The 13,556-nt window shown below is 48.2% G+C and overlaps 1 protein-coding gene across 18 annotated transcripts in view; it reads left to right on the top strand.

Moving 5' to 3' along the window:
- The window catches only part of LOC112267385 (histone-lysine N-methyltransferase MECOM), a 198,385-nt gene that overhangs the window by 173,701 nt on the left and 11,128 nt on the right, over nt 1–13,556 (top strand). For 3 of the 18 annotated variants that reach the window (XM_042297258.1, XM_042297263.1, XM_042297275.1), the window contains 7 exons: nt 3,375–3,477; nt 3,693–3,945; nt 4,406–4,577; nt 4,926–5,106; nt 9,060–10,482; nt 10,681–10,771; nt 11,681–11,707. In XM_042297258.1, coding sequence (XP_042153192.1) covers nt 3,375–3,477; nt 3,693–3,945; nt 4,406–4,577; nt 4,926–5,106; nt 9,060–10,482; nt 10,681–10,771; nt 11,681–11,707 — 2,250 coding nt within the window. The remainder of the gene's footprint in view (nt 1–3,374; nt 3,478–3,692; nt 3,946–4,405; nt 4,578–4,925; nt 5,107–9,059; nt 10,483–10,680; nt 10,772–11,680; nt 11,708–13,556) is intronic. The other 15 variants (XM_042297259.1, XM_042297266.1, XM_042297267.1 and 12 more) reach the window with 13 other exon arrangements.

Below are 13,556 nucleotides of genomic sequence, written 5' to 3'. Positions count from 1 at the left end.
CCGATAAAAATAACTATTCATCAACGTTCTGCAATGCAGTCGGTGACTATTTGGTCTCATTCAATCAATGATCTGAGATCAGATCTGTTGGGGGGTAAAAAAAAATATTTAGCACCGTAGCGGTGACTAAAACTGCTCTCTGGTCAGATTCACCTGTGATCATCACTGAGCATTGTACAGAGAACAGATTTGAAGTACATTTAGTATGGGAAATGTCTCAACCATATCCCACACGTACAGTAGCCTACATGGGACAGGCTGAAGGGTAAATGGATTAGTGGTGTAATTCTCATGATCTGACGAGCGACTAAAGACTCTTTTATAAGACTGTGGATGGATATGAGGGCTAATCTCATTAGCCATATTGATTCTCCCACGCCGCACAAAGAGACATGAAGTGGATGAATTGACTGTTTTAATGTGTGAAAGGTTCTGTGATCATAGAAATAGACTGGAGAGCTGAGTGTCTCAGTGTGGAAGTGCTGATCTAGTGTCAGTTTTGTCTTTTGGATCATAATGAATACAATTATATAGACAGGGAGGACCTGATCCTAGATCGGGACTCTAGCTGGTGGCTGGCATACCTGATAGATGACCTATCTGAGAGGAAGGACGTTGGAGGAACAGAGAGGGCGGGTCAGTGTCCAGAGGAAAATCGGACTCTTTGTTTGCACTTGTGACTAATGATGTCAAGGCAACCAACTTCTCCAAGATAATAGCCTCTGATACGTCTGTAGTTATGACCTCTACAAGAAACAGAGAGAGAGAGAGAGAGAGAGAGAGTGTATTGTGTGTGTGTGTGTGTGTGCGCATGTTTGTGCATGTGTGTCTGCTCATGTGTTAGGTCTCTGTGTGTGTGTGCGTGTGAGTATGTGTGTCTGCTCATGTGTTTGTCTCTGTGTGTGTGTGCGTGTGAGTATGTGTGTCTGCTCATGTGTTTGTCTATGTGTGTGTGTGCGTGTGAGTATGTGTGTCTGCTCATGTGTTTGTCTATGTGTGTGTGTGCGTGTGAGTATGTGTGTCTGCTCATGTGTTTGTCTATGTGTGTGTGTGCGTGTGAGTATGCGTGTTTGTCTAGGTACCTATCCTCAGTGCCTCCTTGTGTTTTATGTTAGCCCAATCCCCCGTTGATAATGCAAGGTAATAAAGTCTAAAAATGATTGTGTAGCCTGTGACTCCTGGCTGGCTCTGGAGGTCAAGGCTTGGGGTTCTGGAGGTCAAGGCTTGGGGCTCTGGAGGTCAAGGCTTGGGGTTCTGGAGGTCAAGGCTTGGGGCTCTGGAGGTCAAGGCTTGGGGCTCTGGAGGTCAAGGCTTGGGGCTCTAGAGGTCAAGGCTTGTGGCTCTAGGGGTCAAGGCTTGGGGCTCTAGAGGTCAAGGCTTGGGGCTCTGGAGGTCAAGGCTTGGGGCTCTGGAGGTCAAGGCTTGGGGCTCTCTATCCTCGTTGGTTCTCGTCTAGTCCAAAGGTGTGGCTGGCTGGCCCTCACAGTGTGAACTTAAACCCTGTTCTTATCTAGCTCTCTGTTATTTCTAGCTACTGTCCGTTTACAGCCCCAGACTAGGCTTCTCTCATTCTGTGTCAGCCAGCCCTTATAGGGGCAACTCATAAGGCTTTTTGAGAGGAGTTGGAGATCTGTACAGTGCAGAAACGTTCAACCAGTTTGTGTGTTTGTGTGTGTGCTTGCGTGCTTACGTGTATGTGTGTTTCGGAGTGTGTACGGTATGTTTGTTTGTGTGTGTTTGAGTGTTTGTCTGTGGCGGCCCACAGGGAAGGGGTGTTGCTGAGGGGAATTCCCCCATGTTTGGTACTCACTGCAGTGCCTGTGTGCCAGATTGTACACCATCTGCACAAGAGCAGAGATACTAGCTGCAGTAACTTGCTCCCCGCGGCCACATTCTGCCCCCTCTGTGCCACGGTCCACTAGCGGCTGTAACCTAAACCCAGATCAATTTGTGCTGTCTTGCCAACTCTTTGTCACTCATTGTCACGCAAGACAGCACAAACAGATCTGGGATCAGGCTAGCTGTACCCCCGATAGCTTTTCAAAGACTCTATTAGTTTCTGAGGGCGGAATCCTTGCAGCCCTAGATCGCTGTCTCAACTGGTCTTTTATTGTTCCCAACCATCGATATTATTGTGGCCTGTTGGTCTGAAGGCTAAAGTCCTGGACCGAGAGCTGTTGACCGCGCTAGACCGGCAAGAAGGAGCTGGGAGGGGGTGAGAGGGGGGCTCTATACAGACGAGGGGGGCAGCTGAGAGAGCTAGCCGCTCGGCTATTTGGACCCTCTCAGTTCCCTGCATTCTCCTCCTGAACAATGGGGTCGAGACTGGCTCCCCTCTGACCAGGCCGCTTGGCCCTCGCCCTCGCTGCCGCCACGCAGCACTTGATGTCATGGCGAGCCGGGTACGTTATCTCCCAGGGCCAGTGTCCCTGTGACCCGCGCCCTTGTCAGTGTCCCTGTGTCTCCCCTGTCATATTCCTAATAATCCCCCCCCCACCTTCCCGTCCAAATGTCACCACGGTGCTGTAAGGGAAGTTAGTAAGTTAAACCTTCAAGGCGTGCCAAAAATAACGCCATCTGTGATTGTTTGGCAGAGCATCTATTGTGTTCGTATGGGAAGTCCCACAGATCTCAGGGTCTCTCAGATCACCCATTCACTATAGCCCCCCACACACACACACACACACCTTGGAGTTTGTGGATTGTGTAGATTGTGTGTGTAGTGTGTAGTAGTGTCTGCGAATGTGTGTTTGTGTGTGGTGTAGTGTATATGCTGTGCATGTAAGTGTTTGCCTTTGACTGTGTACTGTATACATGTAGCACCACAGGTAGTCATGTGACCCTTAGTACTGGTCATCTCTCCATATTTCTGTCACCGTGCACTAGGACCATGAGCATATAACAGTCCCTTTTGATATAGCATAGCATGATACTGGTATAGAGTGGGCAGGTGGAGTTTTGCCTACACACACACACACACACACACACACACACACACACACACACACACACACACACACACACGGCATCACAAATATGTCACCATGCACTGCAGCAGTACCACATCTCCCAACACCTTTTACTGCCTCTTCCTCTGAGGTCCAGCCGTGTTGAGAGCATTCTACTACGGACATATTATGTGGTCCTCTCTGCTTCACGCTCGGCCCCCAATATCCTCCCTGTTTTCTAAACTGTGTGTGTGTGTTGAGGCAACGTTTGTTTGCTTTCTGCATCAGTGTTTTTGTTTCAGTAAAGTGGAGGTGAGTGTGTTTTATATGGTGTTGGTCGACAAGGTTTTGAGTGTGTGCGTGTGTACTCATGTATGGATATACTGTAATGTCATATGTTTAAATCTGTGTGTGTGTGTTCTGCAGATTTTCTACAGAGTGACTCGAGAGATCCAACCAGGAGAGGAGCTGCTTCTGTACATGAAGGCAGAGGATTATTCATGTGACAGCATGGCTCCTGATATGCACGGTCAGTTCAAACACACACACACACATACACACACAAATATACACACATACACACACACACATAAACAACACACAACACACACACACACACACACACACACACACACACACACACACACACACACACACACACACACACACACACACACACACACACACACACACACACACACACACACACTTAAGACATTCTTCCCTTTACTTCCCCCTGTCCAGAGGAGAGACAGTATCGCTGTGAGGATTGTGACCAGCTCTTTGAGTCTGTCTCTGAGCTGCTGGACCACCAGAAGGTTCCGTGTGGGACACCCACCTCAGCCTTCCTGGGGAACCCTGGAGGGGACAGTAGTGACCTGGAAGGCCTGGAGCCCCACGACCTGCACCTGTCCCACAGCCTCAGCCACGACGGCCACGACCACGACGGCCCCCAGGAGTGTAAGGAGTGTGATCAGGTGTTCCCCGACCTCCAGAGGTGAGAAGGCGTCCTCTTTCCCCCTTGTTGATAGGACCGGGAAAACTCGCTGCCACTCAGCTCAGAACCCCTCTATGTCACTCAACCTGCACCCCCCTCACATGCCTGATGACGGCTGCATATCAACCTGAATCTATAGTTGTCTTTTGAACTGTTATTGATCCTGGGTAAGGTCCTTGTTTGCACACTTTGTTCATGTTACTTTATTGGGTTGTTTTTAGTTGAGAGGCTAGTGAGGCAGAGGGTTGGAATAATGTTCCTCTGTCTGTCTGTCTGTCTGTCTGTCTGTCTGTCTGTCTGTCTGTCTGTCTGTCTGTCTGTCTGTCTGTCTGTCTGTCTGTCTGTCTGTCTGTCTGTCTGTCTGTCTGTCTGTCTGTCTGTCTGTCTGTCTGTCTGTCTGTCTGTCTGTCTGTCTGTCTGTCTGTCTGTCTGTCTGTCTGTCTGTGCGTCTCTCCTACAGTCTGGAAGCTCACTCTCTGTCTCACTCGGAGGAGAGGGAATACAAGTGTGACCAGTGCCCCAAGGCCTTCAATTGGAAATCCAACCTGATTCGTCATCAGATGTCACATGACAGTGGCAAGCACTACGAATGTGAAAACTGCACAAAGGTACAGTCATGTACCTGCTCAAAGGTACAGTTGTGTTTGGGTGGGTAGGTAGGTGTATGTTACTAGAGCAGGGCTCTCCAACGCTGTTCCTGGAAAGCTACCATCCAGTACGTTTTCACTCTAACCCTCATCTAGCATACCTGATTCTAATGATTAGCTGGTTGATAAACTGAATCAGGTTAGGTACAACTGTGGTTGGAGCAAACACCTACAGGAACAGGGTTGGAGAGGCCTGTATTAGAGTATATTTTGTGTTGAATTGAATGTGTGAACAAGTGTACATGTACATGCATGCATCTCCTATATGTACTGTATCCATAGTCGCAGATGGGTGACCCCCCCCCGTGTGTCCCCCTCGTCGTCCCCCCCCAGCAGGTGTTCACAGACCCCAGTAACCTGCAGAGGCACATCCGCTCGCAGCACGTGGGGGCGCGGGCTCACGCCTGTCCCGATTGCGGGAAGACCTTTGCCACGTCCTCTGGCCTGAAGCAGCACAAGCACATCCACAGCAGTGTCAAGCCCTTCATATGTAAGTCACTCAGACCCTTCATATGTAAGTCTGCACGCTTTTTCCACATATTCTACTAGCTTGTTAGAACTCATTTAGAAAAATCGCTAAAACGCCCCGTCTCTTATGTTCTGACCTGGTCATAATACTAGTTGACATGTGAGTTACTCCGTGATAGATTTGAACGCAGTCCCATACCTAATTTGACCCTCTCATTGTTTTAAAGGGGAATTTCACTTGAAAACCATTTCTTCATATATTCTTCATTAGTCCACTTTTGATACTGTCCCAGAATATTGTGCATGTCAACATTCAACTTCTGAAGATATGTTGCTTCCAGTCTCCTGAAGCCCTAAATCAAGCAAGAGCAAAACATCTCTTTAGGATTAATTTTGCATATTCATGAGAATTTTCCAGGAAGTAAACACAGATCTTCTATTATAATAGCTATGAGGCTTGTACATATATGTGCAAAATAAAATGTTAAACCATATTAACGGTACTCTGATGAGAATTATGTGAAAAAAGTGGTTTTAGGGTCAAATGCCCCTTTAAATATCAGTCCTTTAAGTACTTAAAAAAACTCCATACAGTAGCACTTTAATATTAATTTATATTATTTGGTATTATTTATTATCTATCAATTTTGAATATCATTGAATATAATATGTTGTGATTGTAGGGTTAGTTCTATACATTTAATGTAGGAAATGTTGAATGGTACTGACTTTTGACATTTTGAAAGTGGCATGTTGATTTTGGTAATATGTACATATCTATAATATACAAGATTGCATAAGGAGAACATAAAATGTTTCATTCCACAGGAATTGTAGTCACAGGGGAGTGCTATTTTGAAGGAGAATGGTATTTCTGTTATTAGCTGAACAACAGCAGTACGTGTCCCATGCCCCCATCTCAGCAATCGCACACCTTGTTGACCCAATGACCCCTAGTAATGACCTCACACTATGACCTCACGTTTTAACCCTACTGTTGTCCCACACATTGACCTGTTCAACCATCCGTGACCCCCCCCGCCCTGTTGACCCCAGAGCTCATACATTTGATCCCACTCTCTTTCACACTCCCTGTAAATGCCAACCCTGTGGTCAAACATTACAACCACAACCACAACCACAACACATGATGACCAGACCCCAGTTTTGCTTTTCAGAGAAAACACATTTTCAGAGTTTTTCCTTGTTAGGTCAGGTAGTCAGGAAAATCTTCTGGCCCCAATAATGATTTTTCACACTTTCACCTCACACACAAAGCACAGTGATCTTCACCCTTTGACCCCAGCTCCGTGACCCCACACGCAGGACAGAGGGGCTTGGTCCGCCTGCAGACCACCATCTCCCCCCTCCCCTCTAAATGCACCATTCCACGCAAATAGCAACCACATGTCCCCTCCACCGTGCTCCGAATGGGAGTACATTTGCAGTAATCAGTTGAAAATATGCAGGTTTGAAAAAAGCTAATGCCTGTGTAAAAAGACAGAACACCCTCAGCCCTCAGCCCTGACAGCCCTGACAGAGACCATGTGTGTGTCCGTCTTCCATCTTTGTTTGTCTGTGTGAACAGTATGTCGGTCAGCGTGTGTGTGTGTGTGTGTCATGTGTGTGTCCATGTGTGTGTGTGTGTGTGTGTGTGTGTACATGCATGTGTGTGTTTGTACCAAGGTAGAAATTCTGTGGCTGTGTCTGTCTGAGGAACATTCCGGCCCTGGTCTTTCATTCAGACACATGGGGCTGTCTTACTCAAAGCTGCTCTTCACAGGAATGTGTTTATAATATTTAGTTACAGTTTATGGAGACCTGACAAAACACACGTGTGGAGTGGATCAGGTCCCTCACACCCTGTGTGTCATGTGTGTCTGTTGTAAGTCTGTAAATGTCAGCAGTATGTGATTTACAGCCACGGGCTTCTACTCGTTCTACAACAGAGAGGAAACTGATAACAACACCCACGTTAGCCAACGAGCCTCAGGCGCATCAAATATTTACGCCTAGACTCAACATCTCTTGATCAATTACGACGTTGACTCCTTCGAAGACATAATCATTCACTCGGAGACCTTTGCCCTCGATTCAAAGAGCATTCATTATTACAGCACGGTATGCACGTCATTGTCTTTCACAAGTTTCCCAGTACATTTCCAAACACCGTTAGACGACATACTGTATATTGTGATGAGTAAATATTTGAATCAATCACATTCCTATAAACTACCATATTATTCAATATCATACATATTTTTTAAGAGTATGTTTTGATATGAAATTGTCATCCACTTTCCATTTTTACGGATGCCAATATAAAAATAAAGAATATATAAAATAGAGAATTCCAATAGAGAATATGAAACAAGAATGACTATTATCCAGAAGCTACTGTATGTATAGATATGATCTCTATACTGTTTTTTGTTTTTTATCTAGCTATCATCTAGCACAGGGATCTCCAACCTGTTCTAGATTGAGAGCTACTTTAAAAAATGTTACAAGCTACTCAGAATACTTTTTTTTTGGTCTGGCCCTTTAATAGCTCACCGAGCGAGTGAGGAATGATGGTTCTGTACTGCTGCTGCTCATGTCATAGCAAAGTTTGCAAATAATAGATACAAATGATATACATCTGCTAAGTAAGGCTACTTTGCAGTTATCATTTAATTGAGAAGGTTTTGGGGAAAGTATTTCTGTCAACCCACAATATGGTTTTCACATAAACCTGCTACACACGGAGTGATTGACAAACGTTCAAAGCAGACAGACAGACAGACAGACAGACAGACAGACAGACAGACAGACAGACATCAACAGACAGACAGACAGACAGACAGACAGACAGACAGACAGACAGACAGACAGACAGACAGACAGACAGACAGGGTAATATTGGTGGAAATCAATTGGCAGACTTTGGCTTTTTAAGCCAATAGTGGCTAACCAGGGGTGAGATAATGTCAAGTGTTGCGTTGATTAGATAGTAGCTGAGAGCTTCAAGTGTCTGATTCTTGTGAGATTTGTTTGTGACAGTTTTCAGTGGAAAACATGAAAAATAGCAGGAACTTTAAGAATTGTTTAGCGAGCTACTCATTTGTGGGCTGTGAGCTACTTGTGGTCAACCTGTTGGAGACCCCTGGTCTAGCCACTATGTTCTGTTCAACAATGTGGTCTGCCACATAGCAGGGTTGGCGTCCATGGGGTCAGACAGGGAAGGGACTGTGGGACTGTGGGAAGGTTACAGTGAGCTAGATGACAGGGACAGGGGGGAGTGGGGGGTGTGAGGGGAGGCGGGCAGCGGAGGACGTGAGCCCTGTCCCTGGGAACCCGGACCTGCAGGATAGGATTCATTCAACTCTGCTTCCTTCACAGGCTCAAAATAGAGCCATTGTGCCGTGTGTCTGCAAGTGAGTGTGTGTGCGTGTGTGTGTGTGTGTGTCATGCGTTATGTGATATTTTAATATCTGTGAATGTGTCTGCATAAATCTATGTGTGTGTGTGCACTCATATGTGTGTTCTTGTCTATTGTGAGTTTTGTGAATATCTATGAATGTGTATGCATGTCTGTGTGCACACGCGTGTGTATGTACGTGTACGTATGTGTTTGTTTACAGTCGCCTTGGGAGTCTGACCCTGGGAGCACAATGCCTAGAGGTGCACTGTGTTTCATGTGCAGGTGATGCCTTCCACTGACTCAGTCTCAGCCCCGAGGAACAAAGCCCCCTGACAATGCTAGGATCTGGCGACTCATCTCACCCCCCTTCACCTCATTGAAATAACATTCTCAGACTAGGACACCCAGCCAGTCTCTCATGTACTGTAGTCCACCATTCTGAAATGCATGTGTAGTGTCACGACTAAAGCCTGGAGGTTTTCCTTACGACTGGATCTAAGGGAAAACTCTTGGCCCTTATGGTCGGAGATGTACTCTGTGTATGTGTGGGTGGACATGTCTCTGAATGTCCCGTGTCTGTCTCCCTCTCCCTGCAGGCGAGGTGTGCCACAAGTCCTATACGCAGTTCTCCAACCTGTGCCGCCACAAGCGCATGCACGCCGACTGCCGTACCCAGATCAAGTGTAAGGACTGTGGCCAGATGTTCAGCACCACCTCCTCCCTCAACAAGCACCGACGCTTCTGTGAGGGCAAAAACCATTTCACGGCAGGGGGGTTGTTTGCCCATGCCCAAGGCATGTCCCTCCCCGGTGTCCCTGGTGCCATGGACAAGGCCGCTATGGGTGGGATGGGGCACAGCAGTGCCAGCCTGGCAGACTACTTTGGGAACCGGCACCACAGTGGCCTGACGTTTCCATCCGCCCCTGGCTTCCCCTTCAGCTTCCCGGGCCTGTTCTCTTCTGGACTGTACCACCGACCCACCCTCATCCCGGCCACCTCCCCAGTCAGACGGCCCCCAGGTCCAGGTACAGAGCACAGCAAGGGCCCCCTCCTGTCGCCCAGCCCTAGGGCCCAGGAGGCCAGAGAGCTGCTCAAGACCCTCCGCAAGGAGGCATCGCCCGGCAACGAGCAGCCTCAGGGGACAGAGCAGCGACAGGCCCAGGGCTCCTCCTCCAAGCAGAGGCATGGCGGCGGCAAGATGAGCAGCCAATCAGAGAGCAGCGACCTGGATGACGTGAGCACGCCCAGTGGGAGCGACCTGGATACCACGTCAGGCTCGGAGCTGGAGAGCGACATGGAGAGCGAAGGCCAGCGGGAGAGGGCACCCCGGGAGAACGGGAAGGGGCCCAAGAGGAAGGCGGGCGGAGGCCCCCAGAGCCCCACCATCCTGACCAGTAACCATACTAAGGAGTTCCAAGGCGGCCCCGCCTTGTTCCCTCCCTCGCTGGACGAGCACACGGCTGTCTCAGGGGCGGTCAATGACTCCATCAAGGCCATCGCCTCCATTGCTGAGAGGTACTTTGGCTCCACGGGGCTGGCGGGCCTGCAGGACAAGAAGGTAGGCGCCCTGCCCTACCCCTCCATGTTCCCCCTGCCCTTCTTCCCAACCTTCTCCCCACCCGTCTACCCCTTCCAAGAGAGAGAGCTCAGACCTGCAGGCCTCAAGGGGGAGCCCCAGTCCCCACCTGATGAACCCACCAAGAAAGGCCAGAGCAGGACCTCTGAGTCGCCCTTTGACCTTACCACCAAGCGCAAGCAGGAGGAGAAGGTCCCCGCCCCCTTTACCCCCGTCTCCAATTCCAAACCGGAGGCCTCCTCACGTTCCACCAATCAGGATCAGCCGCTGGATTTGAGCATGGGTGGCACGAGGCACCGCAGCAGTAGCCGCACCTCCCGGAGGGAGGAGTCGAAGAAGATCCACGTGTTTGGAGAAGACATGGCAGGGGTGGAGCTTCCTAAAGCCGACACCTCTCTGCAGCACGCTAGGCCCACCCCCTTCTTCATGGACCCAATCTACAGGTACTGTGAATCTCTAGAACTAAACCTCCCCAGTTCAAATATCACTCACTATCAGACTCATTTAGACCCACTGTGTATTATTATATTCTGTGTTAGCAATATGTGTCTTTAACTTCCTATAGGTACTTTTTCCTATATCATTGGATGTGACTGTATTTGAGTGTCGGTGTCTAAGAACTGATAGAGTTGTAATATTAGCAGGGTTGAGAAGAGGAAGATGAACGATCCGTTTGAGGCTCTGAAAGACAAGTACATGCGGCCTGCCCCCGGCTTCCTCTTCCATCCACAGGTAGGTCCTGTCCTATCTCAGTGTTACTGTAGTTTCACAAAGACAGCCAGACCAGGGGCCCTTTTTGGTTTTGAGGCCCAGGCACGGTGAGGCAATCTGGGGGTGGTCCGAGGTGGTCTGGTTGTGATGGGGACCAGAGCCAGTGTTCAGCCTGATCCATGCTAAAGCATGTTTGGGTCTGGTCTGTCCTGTTCTCAGCTATCTGAACCAGATGTGGGAGAATGTGGGAGACTGAAAAGGGCACAAAGTGACACGTCCTCACATATGTGTCTTTGACTAAAATATAAAAAATGATACCCTTTTAAAGTTGCAGAATTTTGCCCCCAGACTCTACGCTGCCTGTGATTTCTCTATCGTGTGTAGCGTGACTCAGTGTGTGTGTGTGTAGCGTGACTCAGTGTGTGTGTGTGTATTGACATGCGTTGACATTCATGCGTTCGCTCTTCCCAGCAGTGAAAATTGGCCCGTAGGAAAAGTGAAAACATTTTCTCAGGGTCTGCTGTTTTTTACTGACTGTTTCAGGCCCGGTTTTTACTGGCTTGTTTGAGCCGTCTGATTTATGTCCCCTCTCCACACTCTGTGAACCAGTCTCTAACTCTGTAACGCCACATGGCCGTGGCACGTGGCTTAATGAGGTGTCCTATCAGTAGAAACAGTAACAGCGTTTAGGCCATTTTTATTACTTTACGATGTTTGGACACACAAATCAGTCGCAGAAACACTCTGACCACAGGGGCTTTTTATTTTGCAGTTGTACATTTTTGGGTTAGGGGTTTGTTACCAAGTCACCTGACCCCTTGTGACATCCTCATCCCCCAACCAATGCCCATGTGTTTCCAATAAAAAGCTGTTGATCCGTGGTCTACTTCCTGGTTCTGACTGCTCTTTTCCTTCTGTCCCGCCCCTCAGTTTCGTATGCCAGATCAGAGATCCTGGGTAAGTTTCCTCTATACCTATATGTCTCTGTGCTTCTGCCTCCCCTAGACCCCCAGACAACCCCTGTGTGTGCATGGGTCCTCATCATAACACCCTCCATGTCACTCAGCCTGCGCATAGCTCTGGCCAATCTCCAGCAACTACCGACCAGGCATCATCCAATCACAAGCCATCAATTCTTATCGATGGATTTTAGACCTGTTTGTTGATCACATAAAAAAAAAAAATGGTTTTCTCAGCTTGCAAGCGATCTGCTTTTTCACTCATTTTGGTAAAAAATTCATGTAAACGTTTAGATTCATTTCGAATTACTAATTTGTCCACATGACAGGCCTGGGATTTATAGCAGGGTTCCACCCTGTACTGCTAACGACACTGGGTTCTATATATATTTGCTTATTTGGAGAGTAAGGCAGGGCTGTTGGAATGGGCACAGAGCGGGTGAGATGAAGGGGGGGGCGGGGCAGGGGGGACTGCTTTCCATCAGCGCGAGGGTAACAGTCACTTAGGGACCCAGGGAGGGAGGGGGAGTTCCTCCCTCTGACATCTGTTTCCAGATAAGATCAACAATTGAGAATGCATCTCACTAATTAAGGCGCTCTCAGCATCACTGACATCTGAAGATAACTAATCAACAGCTGGCCCCACAGAGACACTACGGCAACAAGCAAGTTCAGACAGGAGGGGGGTTACATCTAAAGGGGATTTTTGGGGAATCACATTTAAGTAAATGTGCAGGTATTTATCCTCCTTGTTCCCACAATTAGACTTCTCACAATCTGTATTATATCAGATGAGATCTAGAGAACCTGACTTAAAATCTATACAAATCTATACAAATCTATACAATCTCAAAGGCTTTAGAGCCGTTTCTTCTGATTCTGACTTCTCTCACCGGTAGTAGACGATACGGAGGGTTCTCGCAGAGAGAGTAACACAGCTGAACTGAACAGCCAGAGAGGAAGGAGAACGACTGTGTATCAGAGGGAGGGTTGCCTCAGTAGACAGAAGAACAGCCAGGGTGGGCCTAGCTGTTTTAGCCTCAGCTTCTCGCTCTCAAACTAAAGTGTCTTATCTTGCACGACGGCTCAATATGGCGGGCAGTTTTAGGGCTCCTAATGCGCAGGTGAGTTATGGCCTGTCATTGAGCAAGGAGGGAAACAAACTGAGCTTTAGCCCCCATGCCCATAAAGAGCCCCAATGAAATACATATTGCACATTCACTAGAAATATGGAAGCATTTCACCCCCACCTTTCCCTCCCGTTCCCCTTCTCACGAGGAGGCCTTTGATTCACGGCACGGAGCATTGGCATATTCATAATCAAACGGACCTGACACCCCACATCCTCCCGCAGTCGGAACTTTACACCCAACCGTCACTCTTAATCAGCCCTGGCCTATAACGTCTGTGGTCGTTCATCATCGATCAGTTTCTCCATCTCTGTTTTCTCTCTGCTCTTTTTCTCTCTCTGTCTGTCTGTCTGTCTGTCTGTCTGTCTGTCTGTCTGTCTGTCTGTCTGTCTGTCTGTCTGTCTGTCTGTCTGTCTGTCTGTCTGTCTGTCTGTCTGTCTGTCTGTCTGTCTGTCTGTCTGTCTGTCTGTCTGTCTGTCTGTCTGTCTGTCTGTCTGTCTGTCTGTCTGTCTGTCTGTCTGTCTGTCTGTCTGACTCTTGCTCTCTCTCATTCTTCCTTTCACTCCCTCTCTCTACCGCTCCCTCTCAATCTTTCTTTCTTTCTTCCTCTCTCTCTCTCTCTCTCTCTCGCTTTCCATCTCGGTAAAGTCTCAGAGTAACATGAGGTTGGAACAGTGAGATGGAATGTCAGGCGGTGAACAGGGCCCATGGTGCTGC

Source organism: Oncorhynchus tshawytscha, linkage group LG14 (genome assembly GCF_018296145.1).
Source record: "Oncorhynchus tshawytscha isolate Ot180627B linkage group LG14, Otsh_v2.0, whole genome shotgun sequence".
Taxonomy (NCBI): Eukaryota; Metazoa; Chordata; class Actinopteri; order Salmoniformes; family Salmonidae; genus Oncorhynchus; species Oncorhynchus tshawytscha.
The sequence above is the reverse complement of the archived record's forward strand: the minus strand, read 5'-3'. Positions and strand labels throughout refer to the sequence as shown.